The 26,950-nt window shown below is 35.0% G+C and overlaps 1 protein-coding gene across 1 annotated transcript in view; it reads right to left on the bottom strand.

The window, feature by feature from the left end:
- The window catches only part of HDAC9 (histone deacetylase 9), an 853,144-nt gene that overhangs the window by 528,001 nt on the left and 298,193 nt on the right, over positions 1–26,950 (bottom strand). Inside the window, exon 10 of the mRNA XM_054692408.1 lies at positions 20,084–20,247. Within this exon, the coding sequence (XP_054548383.1) occupies positions 20,084–20,247 (164 nt within the window). The remainder of the gene's footprint in view (positions 1–20,083; positions 20,248–26,950) is intronic.

The raw sequence follows: 26,950 nt of genomic DNA, 5'->3' as shown, positions 1-26,950 counted from the left end.
TTTTATTGTCCACCAGAAGACCAGTACTAGGTAAAGAAAAAACTCTGTAGTGTACATTGAGGGAGAATAAACTAGAACTAACACTAGAACACCTGTCCTCTTTCTATCATCTGGGAAAATAAATGGAGTAAAAGTAGAATAAAATCTACATTTACACACAGTGAGAAAATTCAACAATATTCAGTGGTTTCTAAAAATAGATTTAAACAGAGAATGACATTATGTCAGTTACGAAAATCAGGGTTAAGGCACTAAAGATAAATCCAGACCAGGAGCCACTACCACTGTGATCCGTTCTGGGGTTGGTCCAGAGCTTAGCCTCCACAAACAATAACAACCAGACTTTCAAGATTTAGTACCTTCCCTACAAGAGACTGTTTTCACCCAGGGCCCTCATTAATCTTGTGCATTCACCCTGAGTCTAATCACGTGGCAAGCTAAAGTTAAGAGCCTGTTCTTGGGGAGCTAACTGCATACTTGTGAGGTAAACTCACTCATCCATGACACTGAGCTACCAAGAGGGCAGTGAAAGAAATAATTTAGGAAATGATGCCTTGGAAGTTTCATGTTATGAATATGTGAATCTGTCTCCCTGCTTCAAAGTTACCTCATTCAGGGTAAAAATCTCCCTGTATCTTTCCAGACACAAATAGAATTGTGCTTTTTCTTTCTTTCTTTTCTTTTTTTTTTTTTTGGTATTTTCAAGGGTAGTTACATAAGCTCATTTCAATACAAGTTTTAAGATAAAAGATTTTGGGGGAATTGTTTTAAACTTACTTGTTTCTTAATTAACTATTTTTAAATGCAATTGTTTTGTAACATGATTCTAAATGTGAATAATTTCCTGAAAACACTATAAAATCAATTAGATAAAGGAATATTTCTCTAGTCCCATCTAAAAATTTTCACTATGAATTACCTAATTTGGAGAGTAAAGTAAGATAGGACAGAGTTTAGAAAGAGGATTTTGAACAGTAGAAGTGAAAGCAAACAGGTTAACAAGTTGAGGTGACAGCCTAGTCATGTCAAATGATTGCTACATAGTTAGCTATTATCTACTGCCTGGAATACAATTCCATCAGATCTTCATCAGGCCTTTTTTTCACTCCAGTATCAGTTTAAATGCCACCTCCTTGGACATAAAATCCTTGAGAGTCCCATCTAAAGCAGGCTTGCAGGCACATTTAACTTGCCTCACTTTGTTTTGATTTCTCCTGAACAATATTACTACTTGATAATTCTTGTTCATTTCATTCACCTCTACTCTGTTCTCAACTAAATCATGAGCTCTATTTGAACCAGAATATTATCTTTGTTTTTACGCCACTGAATCCTCATGACCTATTGAAATATCCGCCAGGGACTAGTTTTATTTTATGAAAATTTGTGCAGGAAGTGAATAAACAAATAAGTGAATGAATACTTTCAAAAGAGTTTACTTACCCTGAAGCATAATTTTTACAAGTCATTAGTATGAAAAATCTATATCAAAAATAAATGAAAGGATCACTGCTACAAGAGTGTAGGTCGCTAAAACCATTAAAAAAAAAAACAGCAGGAACTCTGTTAACTGTAGATTATGTCAGGAACTATACTTCAAATTGAGTGATTTACTAAGATTTTACTATTACAGATGATATGAGCCCACTAAACTTTGATATTGTTAGCTCCAACAATCACAGAAAGTAACACAAGAGAAGTCAGTGATTTCTGAAAACAAAATAACTACAGGAAGTACACCTATTCCTGGGCCTGAAATTCAGACTTCATGTCAACAGTCTAGAAAGATAAATAAATCATCCTGGGTAATCAGATAGTGTGCTTGTCCCAAGTGCGGGAAAACTACATTTAGGAAGAGAATGTTTGTTCCTGACTGGCCTTCCAAACAACTCTAGCAATTTATCTAATGTCAGTGGTTTATGGGTTTTGTTTATCTCATTGAGATCCGCTTCTCTGTCCCAAACATTTCTGTAGAACAGCAGAACTTTTCGTTTTTACAAAATGGGGGCTGTTCTCCTGGTGCCTGTGCCTGAGGCAGGAAACTGCAGGTGCAGCTCGAACTCCTGGGCAGCCATCGCTGGAAAGCTCCACCTTTCCCTCAGTGCAGGAAGCAGGCTATAGGAACTTTTCACAATCATGGTGCATGCTTGTAATTTTTAATGAACCTACCCAGCAACAAATCCTAACAGCTATTTTTCACAAAGAATCCAGAAAGCTTTTATAAAATGGAAATATTTTTAGGAGATCTTAGCAAAAGAAAAGATTTATTAAAACAAGGTCTTGCTTCTTCTTGAATGTCTGTTTCTTTTGGTTTCCAACCCTCTTCAAAGTTCTAAAAGACTTATTCCAGGGCCTCCCCTGGTGGCACAGTGGTTGAGCACTGGGCTGCGAAGCTGCCTGCAACCTCTGCAATGCTGGTTCGATCCCCTGCCACAGGCGAGGGTCCCACATGGTGCGCAGACCTCTCCTGTCCCGCGACCTGCTGCTCCCATCAGCAGTGTATTTCGTCGGTCTGCCTGTTCTGTACCCCGCTCTGGCTCTGGTGAATTCTCTCACCCTCCTGCACTTCTGACTGTACCCAGTGCTTGTACAAATAAATAAAATAAATCTTTAAAAAAAAAGACTTATTCCAACAACAGAGTATAATTTCTCATTAGCAATATTCTCCTCTTTAAATAAAAAGATCTATGTTATAACAAAAGCAATAAATGAGCACAGAATAGAGTTGTGTGTTCCTCTCCAAGTTTCTGAACAGTGTCTGGAGAGGAACATATTGCCACAATTTAGAAAACACAAATTCATCTTGCTTGAAGGCAATGGAACAAAGTCTTTGCCCAACACACATTGGGAGTCTTGTCTATAGCTTTCCCTTGAGCAGTTACTTAAATTTCTTTAAGACTTAATGTCTTCATTTATCAAGTAAGAATAAGAATAAAAATAATGATGACTCCTACACAGAGTTGATGCAAGTTTTAAATCACATTAGATGTATTTTTAGTATATTAATCACTGGCACAGGTATTTATTATCACTTGTTTCAAGTTTATCATTTTTGTTTCCATTTATTATCAGTTGTTTCCCATTTCAATACTTACAGGGCTTTTCTCACTGACTTTGATGGTTAACCTTATGTATTGACTGACTGGGCTAAGGGATTCCCAGAAAGGTATTAAAAACACTATTTCTGGGTATACCTAACAAGATGTTTCTAGCAAAGTTTGTCATTTGAATTGGTAGAGTGAATAAAAACTACCGCTCTCACCAATGATGTCATTCAATAATTTGGGGGCTGCTGATGGAGCAAAAAGGTGGAGGAAAGGTAAATTAGCTCTTTTTTTTTTTTTTTTTCCTTAACTAGGGTATCCATTTTTTCCTGCCTTTGGACAACGAAGCTCCTGAGACTTCAAACTCAGACCAGGCCTTAAATCAGTCCCTTTATTTTTCAGCCTATAGGCTCAGACTGAATTATACTGCTGGCTTCCCTGGGTCTCCAGCTTAGATAGAAGATTATGGAACATTTTGGTCTTCATATTTATGTGTACCAATTACTATTCTCTCTTTCTCTCTCTCTCTCCTCCCCCTTCCTTCCTCCACCCTCCTTTCCTTCCTCTCTCACTCCCTCCTCCCCTCCCTCTCACTCCATGTATCTATATGGAAATATAAGCATTATACTACTCCGTCACTTACATTGTGTCACAGTTCATAAAGATTCTAAGACTCAGGGCAGAATAGACACCACTCTAAATAAGGATGCTCAAGAAAAAAAGCATCGCTTGTGTCCCTGAATAAAATCATATGGCCATCATTATTTGTGTAAAAATGTAGAGCAAAAGTATTTGTATATAGCCAAATACTTGTTTTTAGAATATTGGAACACACTGAGTAGTAAAATAAGTTATGGGCAATCAACATAAAATGGATCCTTGTGCTTTTGCCAGGCAATGATAAAACAAAATAAATAAATCCCCAACTAACCATCAGCCATTACTATTGTAATAAATTCAATAAAGCATGAGTTTCATTTTTTAAAAAATATAGGAATAGCAGTCAAAAATAAATGGAATTTTTTTTCATGAAGAATTCCCTATATTTTTCTTATTTCTTTATGGTCTAGTGAAAACTTCCTTAAATATAAGTACTCACCATAGGTATGACATTAGGAACTACCTACCTACCCAAAATCCTTTTATTTTGTTAATTTATTAAATAGTTAAGGATATACTTGGTGAGTATGTTTTTTTCAATTTTTTTAATGAGCAAAATTTCATTTTCTGAGAAGAAAAAAATAATGCAAAGATTTACCTAATAACCAAAATACTAGGATTTATTCTTCTAAGTTTTACTTTCGGAGGCTGAAACTGCAGTATGCAATCTCAAAGACATCCTACTTCAGATCTACAGCAACTATCAAGGAATTATTGCTTTCAATTTAAAATGAGTAACAAGAACTGAATTTATCATTCACTTAAAATAACTAAAAATTTATAACGAAAAAAAAAAAAAAAAACTGAAGCAATCAAGATCCTGAAATCGAGGGAACAAAAAACAGTAATACTGAGAGATGGGAAACAGATGAGGTGAACCCTACAATTGTTCAAGTGTGTTGCCTTGAGAGAGTTTCTAGGTGATAGAATAGGGAAGGAAAGTTGAGGTTGGAGTTTGATGGACTACTAGGCTTGAGGAGACAGATCTGAAATCCCAGGAAGGGGCAGCTAGAGTTTTCAGGGCTGAATATCAGAAGGAGGAAGTCTGCAGAGGTATAACTCTTAAAATCTACAAATGGTTTTCACTAAATATTAGAAAAGTACAAGTGGCTCATCCTATATTGTTAGCCCATAAATGTTTTTATTTTGCCTTGTTTTAACATCTCTGTGAAGCCTAGAAACAACTGCTTGGCTATTTTCAAATGCTAGAGAAGAAATTTGTAATGTATGAGATGCAAAATATATTGAATGGAATAAATAACAGAGTAGAAAAACAAAGAAGAAAATATTAGTAAAGTTGACTATATAGCAATTAAAATTATCTAAAAGAAAGCAGAGGAAAAAAGTAGTAAATTAACAATGAAGCAACAGGAACTATGAAATAACATTTATCAATTATATGTGTAACTGGAGTCTAAAAGTAGATAAAAGGGGGATAGCAAAATATGCAAAATTATCCAAATGATGAAATCTGTAATCCCATAGATCCAAGAAGCTCAGTGAGTTTCAATTATAAGAAAGAGGAAAACAACACCTAGATACATCATAATCAAACTGCTCAAAAGCAATGACAAAGAGAAAATACAAGCCCAGAATAAAAAGATACAGAGTAATGAAGGAAAGAATGATTATAGGTATCTTCTTAGAAATATGATGAACAAGAAGATTGTGAAAAAAAAATTATAATAAATTTTAACAAATTTGCCTAAAATGTTACAAAGGTGACATCACTACAGATTCTACATATACTTAATAAGGTACTATTATGAACTAACTTTTTTTCAAATAAACTGGGCAAACTTAAAATAAGGTAAATTCCTTAAAACACTAACAAAGTTTATTCAAGAAGAAATAAGTAACCTTATTTTCTTAAATAATGTTATATCTATTATCTATTACAGAAATTTAATATGTACTTAAAATCTCTCCTACAAAGGAAAGTCTGGCTCTGATGGCTCACTTGTGAATTTTACCAAACATTAAAAGAAAACATCATATAAATTCTACATAAATCCTCCAGAAAATAGAAAAGAAAGCAAACTATCTGACTCCCTTAATGAGACCAACATTACAATGATACTAAAATTGCACAGGGCTGCTACAAGAAAATAATAGATCAATATCTTTTGTGATCATAAATGTAAGAATTCTTTTAAAATTTAGCAAATTGAGCAGATTTATAATGCAAAGAACAATAAACCATGATCAACTAACTTTTATTCCAAAATGCATAGGGGTTTAAGATTTGAAAAAATCAATGACTATAATTCCCCAAAATAACAAACTGAAAACACCTACTAATATATTAACAATACAACATTAGTATTTGCATATTGGGAATCCACAAAACATATCTAGGTACTTTGAGTTACTTCAGAATCAAAACTTATAATTAATTTATGCACAACCTTAAGTACATACAATTGCTAGAAATTTCTGATTCTGCATACTGAATACTGCTCTCAGATATTTCCTACCACACAATAAAATAGAAATCAAAATAAGGAAAACTTTGAATTAGCTTTCTTTCAGGTGATTAAATTTTTGCCTCTCATCATTATTATAAGATTGGAGCAAAACTAGAAGACAAACTGTATAAAAAGAATGGTTATACATAAAAACCAAAAATGTCTCACTAATCATTGTGTCTTTCACCAGCCAAATGCCTCACTTTGATTGCTACTGGATAAGGGGTGAGGGTAGTGAGGTTGAGGAGTGATTCCTAGAGAATGCACAATGGCAGTTGAGTCAGAAGGTGGTACAGTTGAGAGACTCCTAGCAGTGATTACAGATTAGCCTGCATGGAAATATTTTAACAACTATTAGAAATATACCAATGTGAAATGGTAGAATATCAGTCCTAGCATTATTTTACTTTAGACAGGAGAACACATACACATTATGCAGTCTACCATCACCATCTTCAGATCTAAGAAGTAACTCTAGTAGGACATCAGGAGGAATAATGTCCTGGGAGACAGATTAGATCTCTTGTCCAGTTTGGACCACTTAGGAGCTATGTAAACTTTGTCAAGCTAGTTGGCACATCTAGGCATCAATTTTCTCATCTGTAAAATTAGGGGAAAGAGGCAGGAAAAACAGAGGATAGAAAGATTAAGAACATCAATGGAAGGAGAAAGAAACAAAGGTGATGGAATGAAGAAAAAAAGGTAGAAGTGAAAATTGTAATGTATGGGATGCAAATTACATTGATGCATAATACAAGGAAAGCATGAAACTAAAAGCATGATATTACCCTCTAAGATAATTCTCTAAATGGGCCTCCCTGGTGGCGCAGCGGTTGAGCGCGGGGTTGCCAAGCTGCCCGCAGCCTTGCAGCGCCAGTTCGATCCCCGGCTGCTCCCCGGCCACCGGAGGAGGGTCCCACATGGCGCGCAGACCTCTCCTGCCGCCCGCTGCTCCCCTCAGCAGTGTACTTCGGTCGTTCTGCCTGCTCTGCTCCCCGCTCTGGCTCTGGTGGATTCTCTCACCCTCCCGCGCTTCTGACTGTACCCAGTGCTTGTATAAATAAATAAATAAATCTTTAAAAAAAAAAAAAAAAGATAATTCTCTAAAGTAAGGATGAAGAAAGCAAGAAATTAAGATAAACAATATCAAAATCAACCATTCTTACTCTAACAAATATAAATTCAACCAGGATCACCTCCAATAAAAAGGCTTTTTTTTCCTTGTTATATGTTTTTTTAATATTTTCTATAAATATTTTTTAAAATATTTATTTATTTATTTATACAAGCACTGGGTACAGTCAGAAGCACAGGAGGGTGAGAGAATTCACCAGAGCCAGAGCGGAGAGCAGAACAGGCAGACCGACGAAATACACTGCTGAGGGGAGCAGTGGGCAGCAGGAGAGGTCTGCGCGCCATGTGGGACCCTCACCTGGCGGTCAGGGATCAAACCAGCTCAATCGCTGTGCCACCAGGGAGGTCCTTTCTTAATATTTCCTAAGAAATGTTTGTATTTCCTCTAACAGTAATTTTCTGTACAGAAGAGTAAATGTTGCTATTCCTAATGTACTGTTCATATGCCATGTCTGCTGTTAAAATTACACTACATAACTCAGAAATTCCAGATGCAAAAATCATGGCAGCTCAGATGTCATTTCTTTACTAATAATTTATTTCTTACACATATCTAAAATGTATTTTAGCTATCTTATTCAACCAGTTTTAGGTAGCTCATACAATCCACTTTTGACTAAGGCAAAAAAAAAAAAAAAAAGGAAAGTGAGGATGGAGGAGACATATCTCCTGTTATTTAATAAGTACAAAAGTCACCTTTTTTCTTTTTCTTTTGTTTTATTCCTTTAATGGACATTTCTCCAATCCTAAATTTAAGAAGTTATCCTGTGAATCATCTTACAAGTAACATGTAACATAATAGCAAATATCTTTGCTACATCTTTATAAATGTACAATGAGTATTTTTTTCTTTAACAAATGAAAGGAATATAAAAGTTCTGCTTAGTTCAAATATTTTTCAAGTTTTTACTACAATACATTTGAAAAATGTGTCAAATAGCCATGTTGTTATTTGTAAATAAGTACTAGTATTTCAAACTCTTAGTAGCATTTTAGCTATGGTAGCTGTTTTAAAACATCTACTTAATTTAAATTTAAAACATTTACTCCTAAATTCTTCCCTCTGGCTTCTAATTTCCTTTGAACTGAAATTTCTCATGTGTGGTCTTAGTTTGAAGTGAGTTTATTAGCACTTTCACTTAAAAGTTATCACACTTGGCTTATACAATATTCTGGGAATAGCACAGAATATTGAACTATGCTGACCTTAACATTAAGACATAGTATCTATTGCAGTTAATTGTTATTATCTAGTAACCCAAATGCTTACTATTTTGAAGTTTACACAGTTTAAACATTAGCCTCAGCTCTACACTTAGATAGATAATACCATCTCTTTTCCTAAATACATGTCTAAAAATATATAATAATGATTGCTCAGCATTTTCACTGTTCCCTTTATTATCATTATTCCTCTAAAGATTGATTTATTTGAAAAATTTTCTCCAGTAAAAAAATTGATAATCAATACGTTTTCAAGTATGTTTTATAAACAAAGACCCACGTAGGGCCTCCCCTGGTGGCACAGCGGTTGAGCGCTGGGCTGCAAAGCTGCCCGCAGCCTCTGTAGCGCCAGTTCAATCCCAGCCCCGGGCTAGGGTCCCACATGGGAGACAGACCTCTCCTGCCGTGCCCGCTGCTCCCCTCAGCAGTGCATTTGTCTGTCTGTTCTATTCCCTGCTCTGGCTCTGGTGAATCCTCTCACCCTCCCACACTTCTGACTGTACCCAGAGCTTGTATAAATAAAATAAATAAATCTTTAAAAAAACAAAAAAGCAAAGACCCATGTAGTAGCCAACCACAGCTTCTATTCTATATGATAGAGATTATCATACTCTGTTAATGCAGCAATAACATGCAGTCTAAACTGGAGTCATGTTAGGGATTTTGAATCTTAATAACAACACAAAATTTAAGTTGGTGGACCTTAGGATCCAGAAATAGACTCGAGGTAGCAATTACTAGTTCCAAAAATTCTGCTTTTTTCCTTATAGATTTTCTAATTGAACCTGAAGAGCCAATATTTTATTGTAGTTATTACACACTTCTCAATTATGTTTGCTCTGTTTCTACTTTCTCCTGCTCTACTTCCCTTTCATGACATCACAACAAGAAATATTATCCACAGTGGTCATATAGAAAATTGCATACTATTATTTAGCATGTCTTTCAAATTATGTCAATATCATCCCTATTTAGTTGATAGTAAAAACTAATGTGAATTTTTATGAATGAGTTCAAACCAATGTAATAGATAATTATCGACTTGAATTTTATAATTTGTTTCTTAAACTAAATCTTATTTTTAGTTAATCTGAGGATGCTCCTATTTTAAAATCTTAAAGTTATATTTATTACTGTTGTGGTTTAACTTTTTTTTATATTATGCTGACTCTAGTTCTTCAAGCAAACAATCTTTCAAATATAGATAAAGAAAAGGAAATTATCCAATTCAATGTACTATTCTTCTAAAATTAACATGGATCCACTAGGTGACGCCTTCCCTAATTAGACTGTCATTTCTTGTGATTTGTATTTTTTTAATCCCAGTTGAACTATGAAAACACAGGGATATGTATCCCTATCACATGTGGCATCTACTTTTTTTTTATTCATTTTTTAAGATTTATTTATTTATTTATACAAGAACTACGGTACAGTCCAGAGGTGTGGGAGGGTGAGAGGATTCACCAGAGACAGAGTGGGGAACAGAACAGGAAGACTGATGAAATACACTGCTGAGGGGAGCAGCGGGAGAGACAGGAGAGGTCTGCTTCGCCATGTGGAACCCTCGCAGGCCGGCCAGGTTTGAACCGGCACTGCAGAGGCTGCGGACGGTTTCACAGCGCGGCGCCCAACTGCCTGCACCACCAGGGGAGGCCCTGGAATCTACTTTTTATTTTAAAAAAAACATTTGACTTCTTTCCTGCTAAGTAGTAGGGAGCTCAGGCTTTGCAGTAAGTCAGACCTGGAGTGTCTTTAGCAATGCACACACAGGAAGCTAATTCACTCATCTGAACTTCAGGGTCTTATCCAAGAGGACAAATCCTTTCTTCACCATAGGGTTCCTAAAAGACTAAGTGATAAAAATGAGCCACTATATGGCACATAGCGAAAACCCTGACAGTGAAGCTGCAAGCAATCACTGCCACTATCCATTACAGTCCTGGGGATACTTACTTTATGGAAACCCTAACGTCAGTTTCCTCCTCTGACTGGTATATTCCACCTGTATTTCTTTTATGTTTATCACAGTTTTCACACTGAGCTATTTTTTGTTAGTTTTTCTGTCTAGGTAATAAAGAATATATAATACCTCTTTTACCACCTCTATTACCTCGATTACTTATTTTTAAATAATTTTTCTCTTAGACAAGCACCTAATAAAAAATACCCATGTATTGAAAGGAGGACCCCAATAGCTCTTAGGGACTTGAGCTGGACCTTTCCTAAAGGTGAGGTATCAGCCAGTACTCCGTAGATATCCCAAATATCCTGAGTTGGAACTCTTAGCTTATTAGCTTATTAGCACATCCCAAACACTGACAGACATGCCTGTGCTGCAAAGTGCTTCTTGCTGAGAAGCTTAGCGCCTTTTCACTTGGCAAGAAAAGGATTTCCAAAACCAAGCTTTAATTCTCAAATACTTTCTTGACTGAATTATAATTCTCTCAAGCTGCCTTTTCTTCTACTTTCCTACAAAATAGTTTACTCCCCAACCCCTCACCAAAACAGTATACTTTTTGTAAAGCTTATATTTATCACATTTTCTAAGACTACTTGCCTGTAAAGATTATCATTTGGAGTCGTTTTCAGTTAACAAGATTTTAGATAGAAGTCTTGATATGCATCCTTATTTCCATCCTCCTGAATTTCATCAGATCAAAATAACCTGTAATCCTTCCTGAAGCAGAATATCTCAAGGAAAAATAAAAGGAAGGTGAAGGGAACAGATATCTAAAAGAGTTATAGTCCTTTCAACTTTATTGTTTGCTTTACTGTTACACATTTGAAAAGGAGATTTTTCAAACTAAACTAACTTAAAGAAAACCGTAAAATTCATTCATGAGTCCTTATAGAAATATAGTATCTTAATCATTCTATGTGTGTGTATGTAGCTGTCATGCTTGGAAATCACTCTTTTCAGAATAAAATATTGCCATTTTTTTGGTTCACAGACTTTTGGAAACACAGATCTTATACTTAATGTCAGAATCCAGCCCAATTTTCTTTCTTCATTAACCCTGACACTCTATAGCCCTCATCTCTGGTTCTCCACAGCATGTTCATCTTGTCCCACAACACCTCCATCCCTTATCTCTACCCACTATCCTTGCTGCTTCCTCACTATAAGTAAGCAAAATTAGAAAGTAATTATTTTTAAAATAAATTTGAAAAAAAAAAAAGATTTTGTCTTTGTTTCTCAGCAACAAATGGATACAAAACCACCAATCTAAAACATTATATATTCACCAAAAAGAATGAGGAAATATCGTAAGAGTATTCCAAAATAACTATTGCTAGATTATGATTTAACATGGAAGCAGAACTTTAAAAAATTAATAATGGAAAAGAAAAATGTTGAATTAAAATTTAAAGTAAAACCAATACATTCTATGACTATGTTTTTACACTTTTATTAATTAAAATTAATTCATGTCACCATTTCTCCATATTAAAACAAGCTATAATGCTAATTAGGAGTTACTTCTAAGCTTTTAAGGGAAAAAGTTAATTTAGCTAAAGTTTGAAAGTCTTCCCCCTAAAACCACATATAAAATACAAGAAAGGATATAGCTTCTAAAAGCTACAATCATAGCACTTTTCCCCAAAATTTAGTTTATTCTGTGGAATCACATTGCTAATTACAGTATATGTCTTTATATTTCCTGTTGAAAATGTAGACTCAAAAAGGGAAATATGCTAATATTTAAATATAAGGCAAGGGCAATTAAATACTATCTTCTTAGGGAAAAAATATCAAAACATCAGATTTGCTTCATCATAGAGAATTTCCTGTGGTAGAAGCAACTTCTGAAACAAGGACAGTTTTGAGGGTTGAGAGGTGAATTCAGAGGGTGTCACGAACCTTTTAGTTAGTCTCAAAGAGGTACGACTGTGACTAATTATTTTCTTCTACGCTTCTGTCTGTAAGCATTACACTTTTCACTTTTCTATGAAAAAAGACCCATAGTTAATGAGAACCATAAAGATTCCTTAATCAGCTTATATTGTGAAAGAGTATTAAAGTCTCCACTTTCACAACAGGCACATGAAATACACACTTTTATGATATATTACTAGCACAGGAACTTACAGCGTTCTCCCCTTGAACCACCTGCAAATTTTAATAGTCATGTATCGCCAGGGTACCAGAAACTCATAAAAGTTTAACCTGCTAATTAACAAGTAGGTGAAGTTCCAGCCCTGTACTATAATTCGTTTGCTTCCAAGGCATAGTCAGCAAAATCTAGAAAATATTCCTTGAATTTTTCTTCCAAAGTAACTATATCTCAGACATGATTACTTGCCGAGGTCACCAACAAGTAAAAGCAAACAAATACATATCGAAAATTGTATCCTTCTAAAGGGCATACAGTTAGTGAAAATATAGAAGTCTAAAAGTAGATTTAACTCCAAAAAGTTGCGACCTAAAGTAATTTATTTGGACAAAGTTGCTCTTATTTCAAATTCAGTCTGTTCCTTTCCCTATTGTTAAATGTCTTTGCCTTCTCTATCATTCTCTTTACCAAGAGGCTGCATTAGAAATCACTACATGTTTATTAGGACTCTTTGTTCTTACATAAATATCCAAACCATGATCCCAAATGTGGTATCTAGGCAGATCCACAAAACAGAAATCTAAAGAAAGAATTGCAAGAAATAAAAAGCCTCCCAATACTTTCCTGTAAGAATGGTGATGGCTACTAACCACATTCCAATAGGATGACTTCAGGCTATGTAAGTTTCATAAAGGACCCATTAGTGTCAAGGCCCTTGGTTTCAGTCCAGCCCAGCTAGCTATACTAGGAATTACTACCATATTAAGGAATCGGTTGTTTTCCTGAAGTTATAGTAGCAGAGCTATTTCTTTATCTACTCTCTTACATATGTGAACTATTCTTTGAGGAGGGTAACTAAAATATTTATACCAGAAAGATAGTGTAGGTATCGTATGATGTCTAATTTTCCCATGATTGAGAGAAGATCTGTATATGTAAAGGTAACAGACAAACACAAGTTAAGAAGAGGTTCATTCATTCCTTCATTCATTCTTATTTCATTGAGTACCTTTTCTAACTCTGTAACTAGGCACTACAGAGGTGTGACGAAAAAAGATAACACATCCTTCTTCATGTACTTACTATTTAATAAGGACAAACTATTAGGTTGATTCTTTCATATTGGCTGATTTTAGCAGAATTCCTTCTTTCTCACACAAACTGATAAAATAATAATTACACACAGCATATTGTGAGTACTAACTTTGTTTCAAGTATAATGCTAAGCATTTTATATATTATATATCATCTCACCCCTCTCAATAATTCCATGGTGTAAAGTACAGTATCATGAAGTTAAATAACTTCACCATGAAAAACCTGACACATAATTAATCGAAAATGGCCAGAACATAAATCCACTTCTATTAGACTCCAAAGCTTTTGTTCTATGTCTTCATTATCTCTAATTGAAAAATTATCTAGGATCCTATTTTAGAGGATCTCAATCTGCCCAAATAAAGAAATTTTCTGAAGAACATATATATGTAGATAAAAGGAAACACAATCAGATTTCCATTAACAAGTAAGGATAGCAGCATCCTTTTCCTTAATACTCTCCAAGCACAGTCCTAACAGACATCTGAGAAAACAGTTTTACCAGCTTTCAAAGTTAATCTGTTCCATGGAACTGGTGGATTACCAGTTCTCAAATATTTAATTCATTGATGCTTCACAAAGTTTAGAGAATTTGACCTGCTTAATTTACTAGTATCTAGACACACTGTGCTAGCTGTGTGAAAGATGAATTAATTTTTACCAGGTATCTTCTTGAACTTGTCAATCAGAGAAGGGTGAGTACTGACTTTGACTGTTCTGTTCCTACTGGCTGTTCACACATTTTTATATTCTTTGCCTAAATGTATATTTATATTTTTTGCCAAAGGAGCTTGAGACTTCAGAATGAAATTAACAGGAGAACAAAATTTTCATATTCAAGGGATATCTACCATTGGTGATATTAAAATAATACTTTCCTTCACAGAGAAGAAATAATCCTTAGGTCAAAAAAAAGGATGATTAAATAAAAATCAGATGTTATCCTAGAAATATAGTAAATAAAAATATATAAGAGGCTTCCCCATTCTACATAGGGTAGAAAAGCTACCACAGGCAACACAGCATAATCTATCTCATTATTGGTGCAATGATTGGTGGTGGTGGTGGTTGTTTTTTAATTGTTTTGTGCTACAAGTTGCAGTGCTAGTACTTTGGTTGAAGTGTTAAAACTGAAGATGAGATAAATTACTGTCAAAGTTTTAAGTATTTAAAAGAAAAATATCCAGTGGTAAGTATTCAAACACTGTCCATTCTGCCTTATTACTTTCTTTAGGATATGATTCCTCACTTATAAAACTGCCAGACACTTTTGTATGTTAATTTCTTCCTTTTTTATGCCCTAATCTCTGTTTTCCTCTTGAAAAGATGGCCAGTTTGTTGGATATCGTGTTTCAGATCTATGAATATGGGGAGAAAATGAAGCAAATCGGTCTTCCCAGGAATCTTTGTCTTAGAAGTGCTTCAGCATTTGCTTGTCTTCTATTTATACTTGGGAAAGAAAATTGAGTTAAAAGGGGGATGATTGTGAAAAAAAGTGCTGTGGAGAGACATTGCAAAGCAACAGGAATCAATGGTCAGAATTAAATATACCCAAAGGATTACCTGGAAAATTGAAGTTATATTTACATATGCTTAGTTAAGAATAGGGATGTAAAATTAGCCTGCAGCAGTTCTGTTTTAAGGAAAAGTTGGGGGGAAGTGTAGTAGGATCTCATTCCCATATGCAACCCTCCGTGTATTTTGTTAGTGAGCATAGTGAGAACAAGAATTCCAAATTTAAGCATTTGTAGTGAAGCAGAATTAATTCAATGTTATGACATCATACACCTGTTCAGGTACTACAACTGCTGTAATGAGTAAGTTAGACACAGATCTGCCCTTGTAGGGGCATAATTCTCCAATTTGTTCATTCTCCTTCTGATTTGATACTGTTCTTGAGGTCAGTATAAATAATTTTGAATGACTTCTCTTTCAAAAACATAATTAAATTTGTCTTTCTTAGGTAAGTTATAAACTTCCTGAAGACAGGATTATTTTTATTGCATACACACATTTTTCTTTTCATGTAAATATGTCTATAAATAGGTAGATAATGATATGTAAATATTACAGACACAGATGGGTTTTTCTAAGCCATTACTCAGCTTGGGCAAAAATCATGGCAGCCAATGGAAAAAAAAATCATTTTCCATGGACATTTTTGTTCTCTATCTAGGCAAGTTTTGATAATATGCTATATCTCTACTATAAAGTTGAAAATATAAAGTCTGCATTCTTATCTTACACTTTTGCTTGCCTTCAGTTTGCCTTTCAATAGATGTTATTGTGAACTAACTAGATATAAAATATGAATATGAATATAATGTCATTGTACAAGCACAACTTTACATTTATATTGTTAAAAGTACATGAGGTCAAAGGAGAAAGTTAAGCACATATACTGCCTTGCCCTTATTGTTTTCTGATTGAGCTTCAGTCTCCTATTGTCTTCTATACATGCCTCTCAGTTCTTCCAACATTCCACTTTCCTACAGTCTTCAAGAGCTCCAAGAGTTTTCCCCTTTCCTAAAAGTCTCTCTCCCTCTTCATTTAACAATACTAACTCATTCTGCACGTTTCCACTTGAAGTCTATTTCTTCAAAGATGCTTACTCTGACTCCTTAGGGTGGGTTAACTCTCAGGGAAGTATCCTCAGCAATCTCTTCTTTTTCCTTCACAAGAATTATAGCATGTCTTAATTACGTATTTTCTCCTACAATTATTTGATTAACATGTTTTGTTCTTTAAAGCAAGAAGTTAAAAGGTAAGAACACTTTCTGTCTTGCTCACTAGCTCATAGTCTGCAACATAGCGGGGATTCAATAAAAGTTTACGAATGAGATTAACTCGCCTACAGTTCATCTGGTTATTCATTTATTTACAATTATTTAATCATTAATTCATTTTTCACTCAATTCTAACAAATCTATATGGAACAATTATTGTAGACTCTGGGACTACAACCAAATATACAACAGGTTCTGTTTTCAAAATACACACAATCTAGAAAAAAGTAGGAAAAGATTGCATATGATAAGTTGTTTAAATATGACAATATAAAATATGATTAAATATGATTATATAAGAAAGACATAAAAAATAGTTAAATCTATTCTCCCTTCCACCAACAAGTCATTACTGATGAAATCACAAGACTTAATATACCATACAATAGTAATGATGATTTAATTATAAGAATGAATGAATTGTTATTGTATCTTGGATAGGTTTTTATTTGAAATAAAATGGTAAATTGGTGATATCTTGTTATTTAAGTATATACCTCATTGTATTTTATCACTTAAATGGGGAACTTAAGTCTGTATGCACACAGTCAATGTAATCCCCTGCTCCAAATTTGTAAATAAAGAAATTTTGTATCTAACTCTCAAAACATGCAATCAGATGTACAATAAGAAATGAAATGTAAACATATTTCCCTAAGCCACTAATTTGCTATCAAGCAAGGGACTTTAAAGACTACGCTGACTCTGACTCACAGCTATGCAATTCTATGATTGCATTTACTTAAGCCACAGCCAGCCAGCATTTTATATAATCACTCTGTTTAGAGCATCAAATTTCCTGTGGATTTTTTTAGACTTGTAATGCCACCCCAAACTTTTTCTCTCAAAGTTAATATAACGTATAACATTTTATTATGTTTGTTCTTGAAAGAGGTGCCTAGCCAATGAAGAAGGGCATGAAAGTACCTTTAATTCAATGGCTATATGTGCTGTTATACAAAAGTCATTGTAGTCATCCACACTACTTAGTATTAGCCAGTTCGCTGTCTCTAGATTCATTATGCACACTGCCATCAGAATGAGTTCTGTAAACTAACAATCTTATTATGACTCTCACATGCCTGAAATCTTCTGATAGTGCTTTAACACATTCAGGATAAAATTTAAGCTCCATGGCTTAGCAAACAGAAGCCTCCAGGAAATGGCTCTGTCTTACCCTCAGGTTCACCCTCCTACCTCATCTAATCTTTAATTTATGCTCACTAACCAACAAAAGATCATGATTTCTCTTACTCCATATGTCTTACGCCTCGTTATCTTTGGCCATACCTTTTCTGTAGCCCAGAACTCCTACTTCTGGCTGATATTCCCACTCAACCTATAAGACTGATTTCAAGATTCTTAGCTCCAGGAAGCCTTCTATGAGTTCACCACCCAGGCCAGGTGACATACTCTGATTCTCAGAGCAATTTGAAAAGCCTTCATTGCTACATTTATCACATTTTATTGACATGTCCTGTTTACTTGTCATACTTCTGGCTAGGCCACTAGATCTTTGAGAACTGAAGAACAGGAAAGCATGCCCTTATTTTGGTATTCTCACATGGTGCTTAATAAGTACTAGTCATTTTCTCTCTCAAAAAGATGCATAAGGAATTTATAAAATAGGTTAGCAGGAGAGAATGAGACAGTATATATATATATATATATATATATATATATATATACACACACACACACATGCACACAGCCATAAACCTGAAATGAACACGAGTAGTGTATGAATAAAGGCAGATGAGAATTGAGAGAGTGTATGAATAAAGGCAGATGAGAATTGAGAGAGTAAACAACAGGTTGAGAAAGTCACTGAAGCCTTCTTAAACAAAAGTTTTATTCAAACTGGGTCCCTCACAATGGGTAAAGTCTTGATAGGAAAAAAATGGAAAAAGGATCATAGGAAACACATTTATCCGTAAATCCCAGAAGTGGGTGATGACAGACTGTAAACTAGGTAGGAGCAATAACTCTGGCCAAGAGTTGGACAGTGTAGAATAAAAATGAAAAGGAGGATAAGAGAGGCCTTTATAAAGCACAGGGTTCTTTGAAGAACCATGTGTTAAATGAACTTAGTGTAGAAGATACAAATTGAGACAAAATGACTATAGATTTTTTAGCTTCATTTTACCAGAGAAAAATGTATTGTGTTTTGCTGATCCACTGTTGTTGAGGCATTTAGAGTTATTTCCCAACAATACACTTTTGTATAACCCACCACTATCACTTTAAAATGTAACTAAACAGTAGGCACCAAGTATTATTATGCAAACCACAAAGATGCCAGTTTGAAGAAGGTCCCAGAAGAGCTGGGTCTTTTACAGGAGGACATGGCCACCCCAACCCCCAGAGCTTCTGCTCCCACCTCTTTCAACAACAACATATCCACTGGGATTCTGCAAAGCCACTATGCAAAGGAGAAAAAGGGATGCACAATGAATATTTAGGGATTATTGTGAAGTTGTCCTTTCTCTGACCTTTCTCAGAGCCCTGGAGGAGACTGTCAACTCATTTAGTTTCCTACTAGTCTATAAATTAATAACTGTCACACTTAAAATTAATGTACAAAACCATAAAAATAACAACTGCTACTAGTTTTCAAAAAGAAAATATTTGATATGTTATAACCAAAAGGGGTAAAAATAATGAAGGCTGGGCAAAATGCAAGAAGATTTATTTGCTTCGGAACTGCCACAGAGTCTAAAAATGATTATATTTTAGAGTTTCCCAATTTTTATGCCACAACGAAGATTTCTAAATCTAGCTTATGCAAATTGCACTAAACACTCAATTCCCTCATCATTAGGAAAAGAAAATCTAGAAGAAAAGTTACTTTTGCAAAATGCAAACTTGTTCTACGTGACACAAATTACGTTTCTTAAATGAGATGATCAATGAAATCTACTCTTCCTTGTCTAGGCCCAGGACACGTTACTTTCATCACAATTATATCTTCTAATTCCTCTACTTCACATATCCGACAGAGCCCTAATTCACCCCTATCCTTCTCTATTTGACTCACGTAATTCCACATATAAATCAAAGCAGCTGTTTCAATGTCACAGGTGTCACTGGTCAGTATCCTGTCCCATTTCAGAAAATGTCCACTAATCTCTCACCCACATCACATCTTCACATCGACTAGCTCTCAGTGAATGTCCACAAGTCCCACTTGAGGTTGATAAAAAGAGGTCACTTGATGGGAGAGACACTGTCAAACCCATTCTCCCCAACAATACACACACATCCTTAATATCCTCCTATTCAGCGGTAGGACGTGTGCTCCTTCCTGTCAATGACTATCCCAACAAACCCTATAGCTGTTGAACAGCAGTGTATTGTCTTTCTACATGTCTAATCTGATGATCCAAAAATATTTCTCACAGATACACACCACATGTCTTTAATTTTTTGTTGTAAAATTGAATTTAAAAGCAGGAGATAAGTTAAATGGCTACATCTGTAAAAGGAGTTAGAATTTTCTTTCTCTTTTAAGCTTCATCCATGATATGCCACCAAAGAAGCATGTTAACTTTGACCTAATGTTTGTGATCCATTCTAGCCATTGAGATAAAAATAATCAAAGAAAGACTCACCCATCACCTCTCCAACCTCCTGCAGTTTTTGTTTCTTCCTTTGGACTCTGAGGAAAATAGACCAGTGTAAGGATGCCCTGGGTGCCTTTACACAAGGATGGTAAAAGGGGGATCCGTGACACCTTAAGCAACATTGCTGCTGTGCATCCTTGCGATTCCCCAGCCTGAGGAAGTAGAGAAAGAAATATGACTTCAAGCTTATTGGGATCAGAGCTGCCTGCTTTTCAGGTGCCTGGGAGCATTATGCAGCCCTTTCTCCAACTTCTTTCCTGGAAGATGGCCTGTGCATATCCTGGGAGATTGCAAGGATGGCATGTTTCACTCTGCCATGCTCTGCAAGACTCACAGCAAACACTCTGTTGAATCGGGAAGAAGCCCGATTTTTCTTGATTAGAACGTTCTCCCAATGCTACTTTAGAAAATGCGATGCTTGGGGAGAAGAAGTCATTCTGGGGAGCACACTGTTTGATTGACAACTGCTTTCTGGGTTGCTTTAGTACACATGGCTCATCATGTTTATTACTATGAGGTGTCCTTGTCACCAGAGCAACAAATAAAAGCTGAGCTTCATTGTTTTCTAAACAGTGAGTGACATTTGTGTCAGATTTAAAAAATTATATTTAGCTGAAAATTTCCATGTTCTTTAGTTGTCTCTTCTATGCCTTTCATATCTCAAAATATTTTGTTGTTGTAGTAGAAATCTGGAAGATAAATGTCACTTTTTCCTTTCTGTGACACTGGGGACAATGCTCACCCTTGTAAATTTGGTGCAGAATGGTAGGTTTTCCAGTTTTCCCATATTGCTTTACTCAGTACCACCTGATAAAAAGCTTATGGAAATTAGCTTTGCCACACACCACTGACCTGCAGAGTCATTTTTCAGCTTCATGAACAAGTCCAAAGGAGAGGAAATTATTTTTTATTATCCAGGTACTAAAAACTAAAGCCTTTTATAAGGGTTGCTCGCTTCTTTCCACTGAGACCAGTGGTCAAAGGGGAAGAAATCCAACTGCAATAACTTTGCCAATAGGCGGCTTTATTAAAATCTATAAGGTGAATTTTTTTAATAGAATCAAATCATCATAAAATATGTTAGGTATTTATGGTAAATACAACTATTATTATACACCTTCCTCCTGTGACACCACCCTTGGGAGTAAAGGATTTTGTGTGTTTCAAAAATGTGCTATTGTAAGGTGTACTTGGGCTCCCCTAGTTAAGGTCAAGTTGCATTTTCCATTATAAACCTGTTTCCCGAGCTTCATTACTTTGTCATAAAAATATGCTTGGGGCTGAAATATGGCATATAGAGTTTTAACTCAGCAACCTGTGTTTTTAAAAAATGTATCAGAATTGCCTAAGCTTAGTTTAGCCACACTTAAATGATAAAATTATGACTGAAAATATCTTAAAGAATCCAGTGAGCTAACACAGCTCAACCATTAAGTTCAGCCCATGATCCCACAGAAAAACCCCATGTCTTTCTACCAGTCAAATGTAAGGATCTATAAAGTTCACCACAATGCTACTAAGCAAAGAAACTGGCAAAAGTTTTAAACTACTTAAATTTAAAAGAAAAAAGAAAGAAAAATAAACTCAATTTTATAGCAATATTTTACTTTCTGAAGCTTAAAGTAAGACTTTTCCAAGAACAAAGTCTTATTTTGTTTCATCAAAGTTCAGAGAGAAAATACCCATTTCTTCTACAAGGAAAATGAAATGACATTAGCTAAAATATGACAAAAATGCCAAATCAAATGAAAAACTGAATTGACTATCATCTGTGATGTGTTTTTTGAATAGTGTTTGAATATTTTAAAACCCTGCTGGTTCTTGAAAGCTGACTATAGATTTGAGGCTTCCATGGCTGGGGAAGGGGAGGGAAGTTGAGGAAGGGTGAAAAAAAAAAAAAAAGAGGTGGGGTAAGAGCACAAGGGACTATGGTGATTCGCTCTGGGTCCACAGTGATCACACCTGAAGGAAGAAATCACTATTGTCCCAAAATTAAATTAAATACTGTTAGTAGAAGGAAGGTACTTTGAGAAAGTTATAGGAAACACTGATAAGTTGAATAATCATAAATTGAATATATCTTAGGATTAGGATTTAGAAATAAATTGTGCCACCTTGTAATACAAATGAAATTTGGAATAAACTTAGAATTTCACATTTCTTAATTACAACATTGAACAATTACTGAACTGCTATGGATTTCAGAGTCCTCAGCTGTGAGATGATATGGTTGGATTTAAAATTACTGGAGTCCCATCCAGTTACCCCACTGTAGGGGTATGTACACTGTAGGGTGAAATGTACACACGATACCTGGTCCTCCTAATTGAGTTAGTTCTACAAATTCAGTCAATAATAATTGGGCATATAGGGCCTCCCCAGGGGCGCAGCGGGTTGAGCGCAGTGCTATAAAGCTGTCCACAGCCTCTACAGCGCGGGTTCGATTCTGGGCCAGCCAGGGAGATCCCCGCATTGCCCGGCAGACCTCTCCTGCCTCGCCCGCTGCTCCCCTCAGCAGTGTCTTTAGTCTGTCTGCCTGTTCTGCTCCCTGCTCTGTCTCTGGTGAATTCTCTCACCCTCCCATGCCTCGGGCCTGTACTCCCGTGGTTGTATAAATAAATAAATCTTTAAAAAAAACAATTGGGCATATAAAAGTGCTTTATTTTGATCTCTGATGTAAACCTCATTGGCTTTTTGTTATCATGGAATGGAGGAGAGGTAAAATAGAGATTACATTTCCATTCCAAAATGTTTTAAGAATACTTATTTTCTAACATATATGAATTTTCAAAAGCATACTCCATTAATTCATGATCTGGTGCAGATTAACACTAAAAGATTGTTTTCATTCTCAAAGATACCCATTAACAAAGGGAGAAGAGGAAGCTAGAAGTCTTCTCAGGAAGTGATGGTGTTTAAACTTTCCTAAAACAGGGAATAATATGAATGATCCACCTGACAAAGCTTTACCTAGGGAATAATCCCTGAGATATTTATCTGGTATTTTCAACAACAAATTCCTCAATTAACTGAGAGTTAATATGTCAATACCATTTCCTTTTTTTCAAGAGGAAATACAATGACTACTCCCTCTGTCCCTGTCCTGTTTCATTCATCTTCATTCATTCAGACCTGATTGTTTTCTTCTACTCGTATTCTTTGCCCACTTAATTACCTACTTTTATGCATCCCAAATCTATTGCCTCTATACCCTTCTTGTTCTGTTGAAAAATAAGGGAAATGATTTTTTCTCCCAATAAAGCACTGACTTCTTTCACATAGAAGCATGTTGGGGTAATGTGGGATGAAAAGCATGATATTATATGTTACGCAAAAGGAAAAATAAACCAAGGGATTTTTGTCTTAGAATGACAACTGTCAGCCCTAGTTAATTCCATCATTAAAGCAAGCAAAAATGAATTGGGAGAGCTTATATTTTCAGTGAGAACAGGTTAACTGAAGCACTTTTCCCAAGTAATATTCACAAGTATTTTTTCAGTCTTTAATGTAGTAGTTGAACACAATTATCACCACTAGTCAGATACTTGGTATTTTTAAGTCTGTTCTCCAAAAAGGAGTATGAAACTTAAGGGCATCATCCCTTAATAGTGCCAGTCAGGGGTAAACATTAAAACCTTGAACTCTATCTCTTAAGACAATTTTATTTTTAGAAGATTTTATTTATTTATTTTTGCATAGAAAAACTGGAGTGCAGGCCAGAGGTGCAGGGGGAGGGGTGAGAGGATTCATCAGAGACTGGGGTGCAGAACAAGCAGATCTACTGAAATATCTAAGGGGAGCAGCAGGGGAAATAGGAGAGGTCTGCTGCACCAGGTAGGTTAGCTCCCTGGCCAAGGATCTAACTCAGGCCTTTGTGGTGATAACCCTAAGACTTAACCCCTAGGCCACCAGGGAGGCCCCCTTAATACAATTTAAAGGGATAGAATCAGGTTCAATTAACAAGGCAAGAGATGTATCAAAAGGAAAATAAAGTTAAAAAGAGACAGTATGTGAGGGTAGAAGAATGAGGAATATCATCTCTTTGTTTCCAAGTTATTGGGGTATTAGTGAGTTATTTGCACATCCTGTGTCTCATGCAGTGAGATCAGTCCATCTACCCTCCTTACCCACTACAAAAGCATCCTGTAATAACCTCCATATTCATTATCATTCCCACAAATATTACATATCAATATATCTATTGATTGTTTTCCTCACTGGAATAAAAATTCTATAAGGAGAACTTTTTGTTTATTCTATGTGTATATTAGCAGGGGTTTTTACTTATATCTATTCCCAGTGCCTATTATAGTGCCTGGTACATAGTGTCCCCCAATAAACATTTGTGGAAGGAAGAAAGGGAGGAAGACATGGAGGGAAATGAAAGGGAATTATGGAGGGATGACAATTTGACAGTCACTGTCAATATAATCAACTTAACAAGTAACAGCATTAAAAAAATACTTTTCTCTAAATCCTTCCTCTTCTCTAAACCCTAACAGAATAAATGGTATAATTCAAAATGTTATAATTCATCATGTGAGCAAACATAATCTAAAATAGAATCAACTACTAGACCAATACTGAGATTTTCAAAAGATAGTATCTCCCATGTTTTACTATTCTAAAAATACCTTACTGTTAGGGTATCAACATGAAATTCTACAACTGTAGATGGTTTGAGGAAAAATAAAAAAAAAAAATAGGCTTCTCTGAAATAATGTACTGACCTTGGGGGAACAGCCGTTGAAAGTTTCACATTTAAAAAGTATTATGTGTATTGGCAATGTCAAGTTTCCAACACATAGAATGTATCTTTTATGTAGCCATAAGTAACATAGAAGAAATGCCCTCTCTGGGAAGAAAATACACACCTGAGAACACTCTAACAAAGAATGCCCTTCTTTCCAAAAGAATGCAGAGATATTTATAATAATTCCCATTTGGAAAGTTTAGGTTGCTAAAAATACAAATGTGAAAATGTCTGGCATAATTCATATCTTCTGCATTTCCATAATCTACAGACACAGAATTACCACACAATATGCCCATATCTTATGTACATCATTTTCCAATAAGGAAAATGTGCAAAGTGAATCCCTATCCAAAAATTAATTATAAGGCTTTATAATTGTATAGCATTTTCATATATTTTCTTATTTAATCTTTAAAATAACTTCCCAAGGTTGATAAAATAGGCCCTATTTTAAGGTTAAATGACTTGCTGGTCACAAGCTAGTGGTTGAACCATGATTAAAAGTTGAACTTATTTCAACTATGATGTTCTGTCACCTTTATCATAACTGTCTCCATATACCATGGCATTTTAACAAAAATAATCTTCTCTCCTTAGGACATAAAATATAGTGTAATTATCAATGTAAATACACATTTTAAAATTACTATCATTTTGAGGGGAACTTTTCTGTAAATCGCGTCAGCTATCATGTAAAACAGAATGCAGTTAAATTTCCTAATATTTTATATTTAACTCAGTGGAAGTTTTATTTTGTCAACTTAATGGTAAGTGACATTTTAAAATCTAAAATACTGGCTGATTTGTAAAGTGTCTTCTGACATAAGAAATGACACATTCATACAACAGTTCTATTAAACCTTTACATTGCAATCTCATTAAGTAGTAGCCCTGTTATACAACATGGTATGCATGAAAGGGGCAGTGTGGTATTCTTAAACAATGAATTTCCACTGAGAAGAAATATAGTATATTGTAATAGCCCTAAATCCTTACATCTGTTTCAGAATTATCTGTGTAACTTTACACACACACACACACACACACACACACACACACACCCTTATTCTCTTGAAATACTGAATCAGCATTACCAAATAGAACACACATCTCTGTATTTTTTAAGACCTCCACAGGAGATTCTCATTAAAAGCAAAGATTCAGAACCACAGCTATAAAGTACAGTTGATCCTTGAATAACATGGATTTGTACTGAGAGGTACTTATACATGGATTTTCTAATAAAGAGATGATATAAATTTATAGTATTAATAAATAAAGTATAGTACCTTAAATATATTTTATATTCCTTATGGTTTTCTTAATAATATTTTCTTTTCTCTAGCTTACTTTATTGTAAGAGTAAGTATGTAATACATTATACATATACAAATCTGTGTTAATCAACTGCACATTATTCTCCAGACTCCTGATCAACAGCAGACTATTATTAGTTACATTTTTAAGGAGTCAAAAGTTATATGTGGAATTTTGATTGCATCGATATTCTCTCTAGCTCCCTAAATGTTTAAGTGTTAACTGTATAACATTTGTTTTTGTGACGATTTTTCAGACACTACCTTGTGTCATTACAAAAAAATTATGCTGAGCTCTATATCTCTAAGAATTACAGCTTTTGAGGCCTCTCAACATTTCACAATCACACCACCCCCTATAAGCCCTCTCCCTGCCTTTGTTTTTATATGTTAAAATCAAAAAGACTCACCGGATTTTAGTAATAAAATTAAGACAATCCCCCCCACCTCCAACTGTCCTTTTAACAAAGTATAATTGTAAAGGATAGTCTCTTCCTAAATATTTAAGGCCCCTTGCAGAAATGCTAAGTGGAGATTATTTAAAGACTTAAGTACACAGAAACCTGACACACTCATTTTTAATGGGGAGGTAGACTGTTGTTTATTTAGCTTTTGAAATCTATTCCTAAATTTGGCTTTATGGAACCAAAATAAGTCTAGCTTTAAATTAACAGACTGCCTTCTACTGTCCAAGGGATAATTTGAACTTCACTGAGACATGTCTATGAATGGAAATAAAAATAACTCACATTAAACTCTAAGTACTTCCCCGCATGCATTTCA

Source organism: Talpa occidentalis, unplaced genomic scaffold (assembly GCF_014898055.3).
Source record: "Talpa occidentalis isolate TD23 unplaced genomic scaffold, MPIMG_talOcc4v2.1, whole genome shotgun sequence".
Lineage (NCBI taxonomy): Eukaryota > Metazoa > Chordata > Mammalia > Eulipotyphla > Talpidae > Talpa > Talpa occidentalis.
Note: the sequence above shows the minus strand (reverse complement) of the source record. Positions and strands in the feature narration are given on the sequence as shown.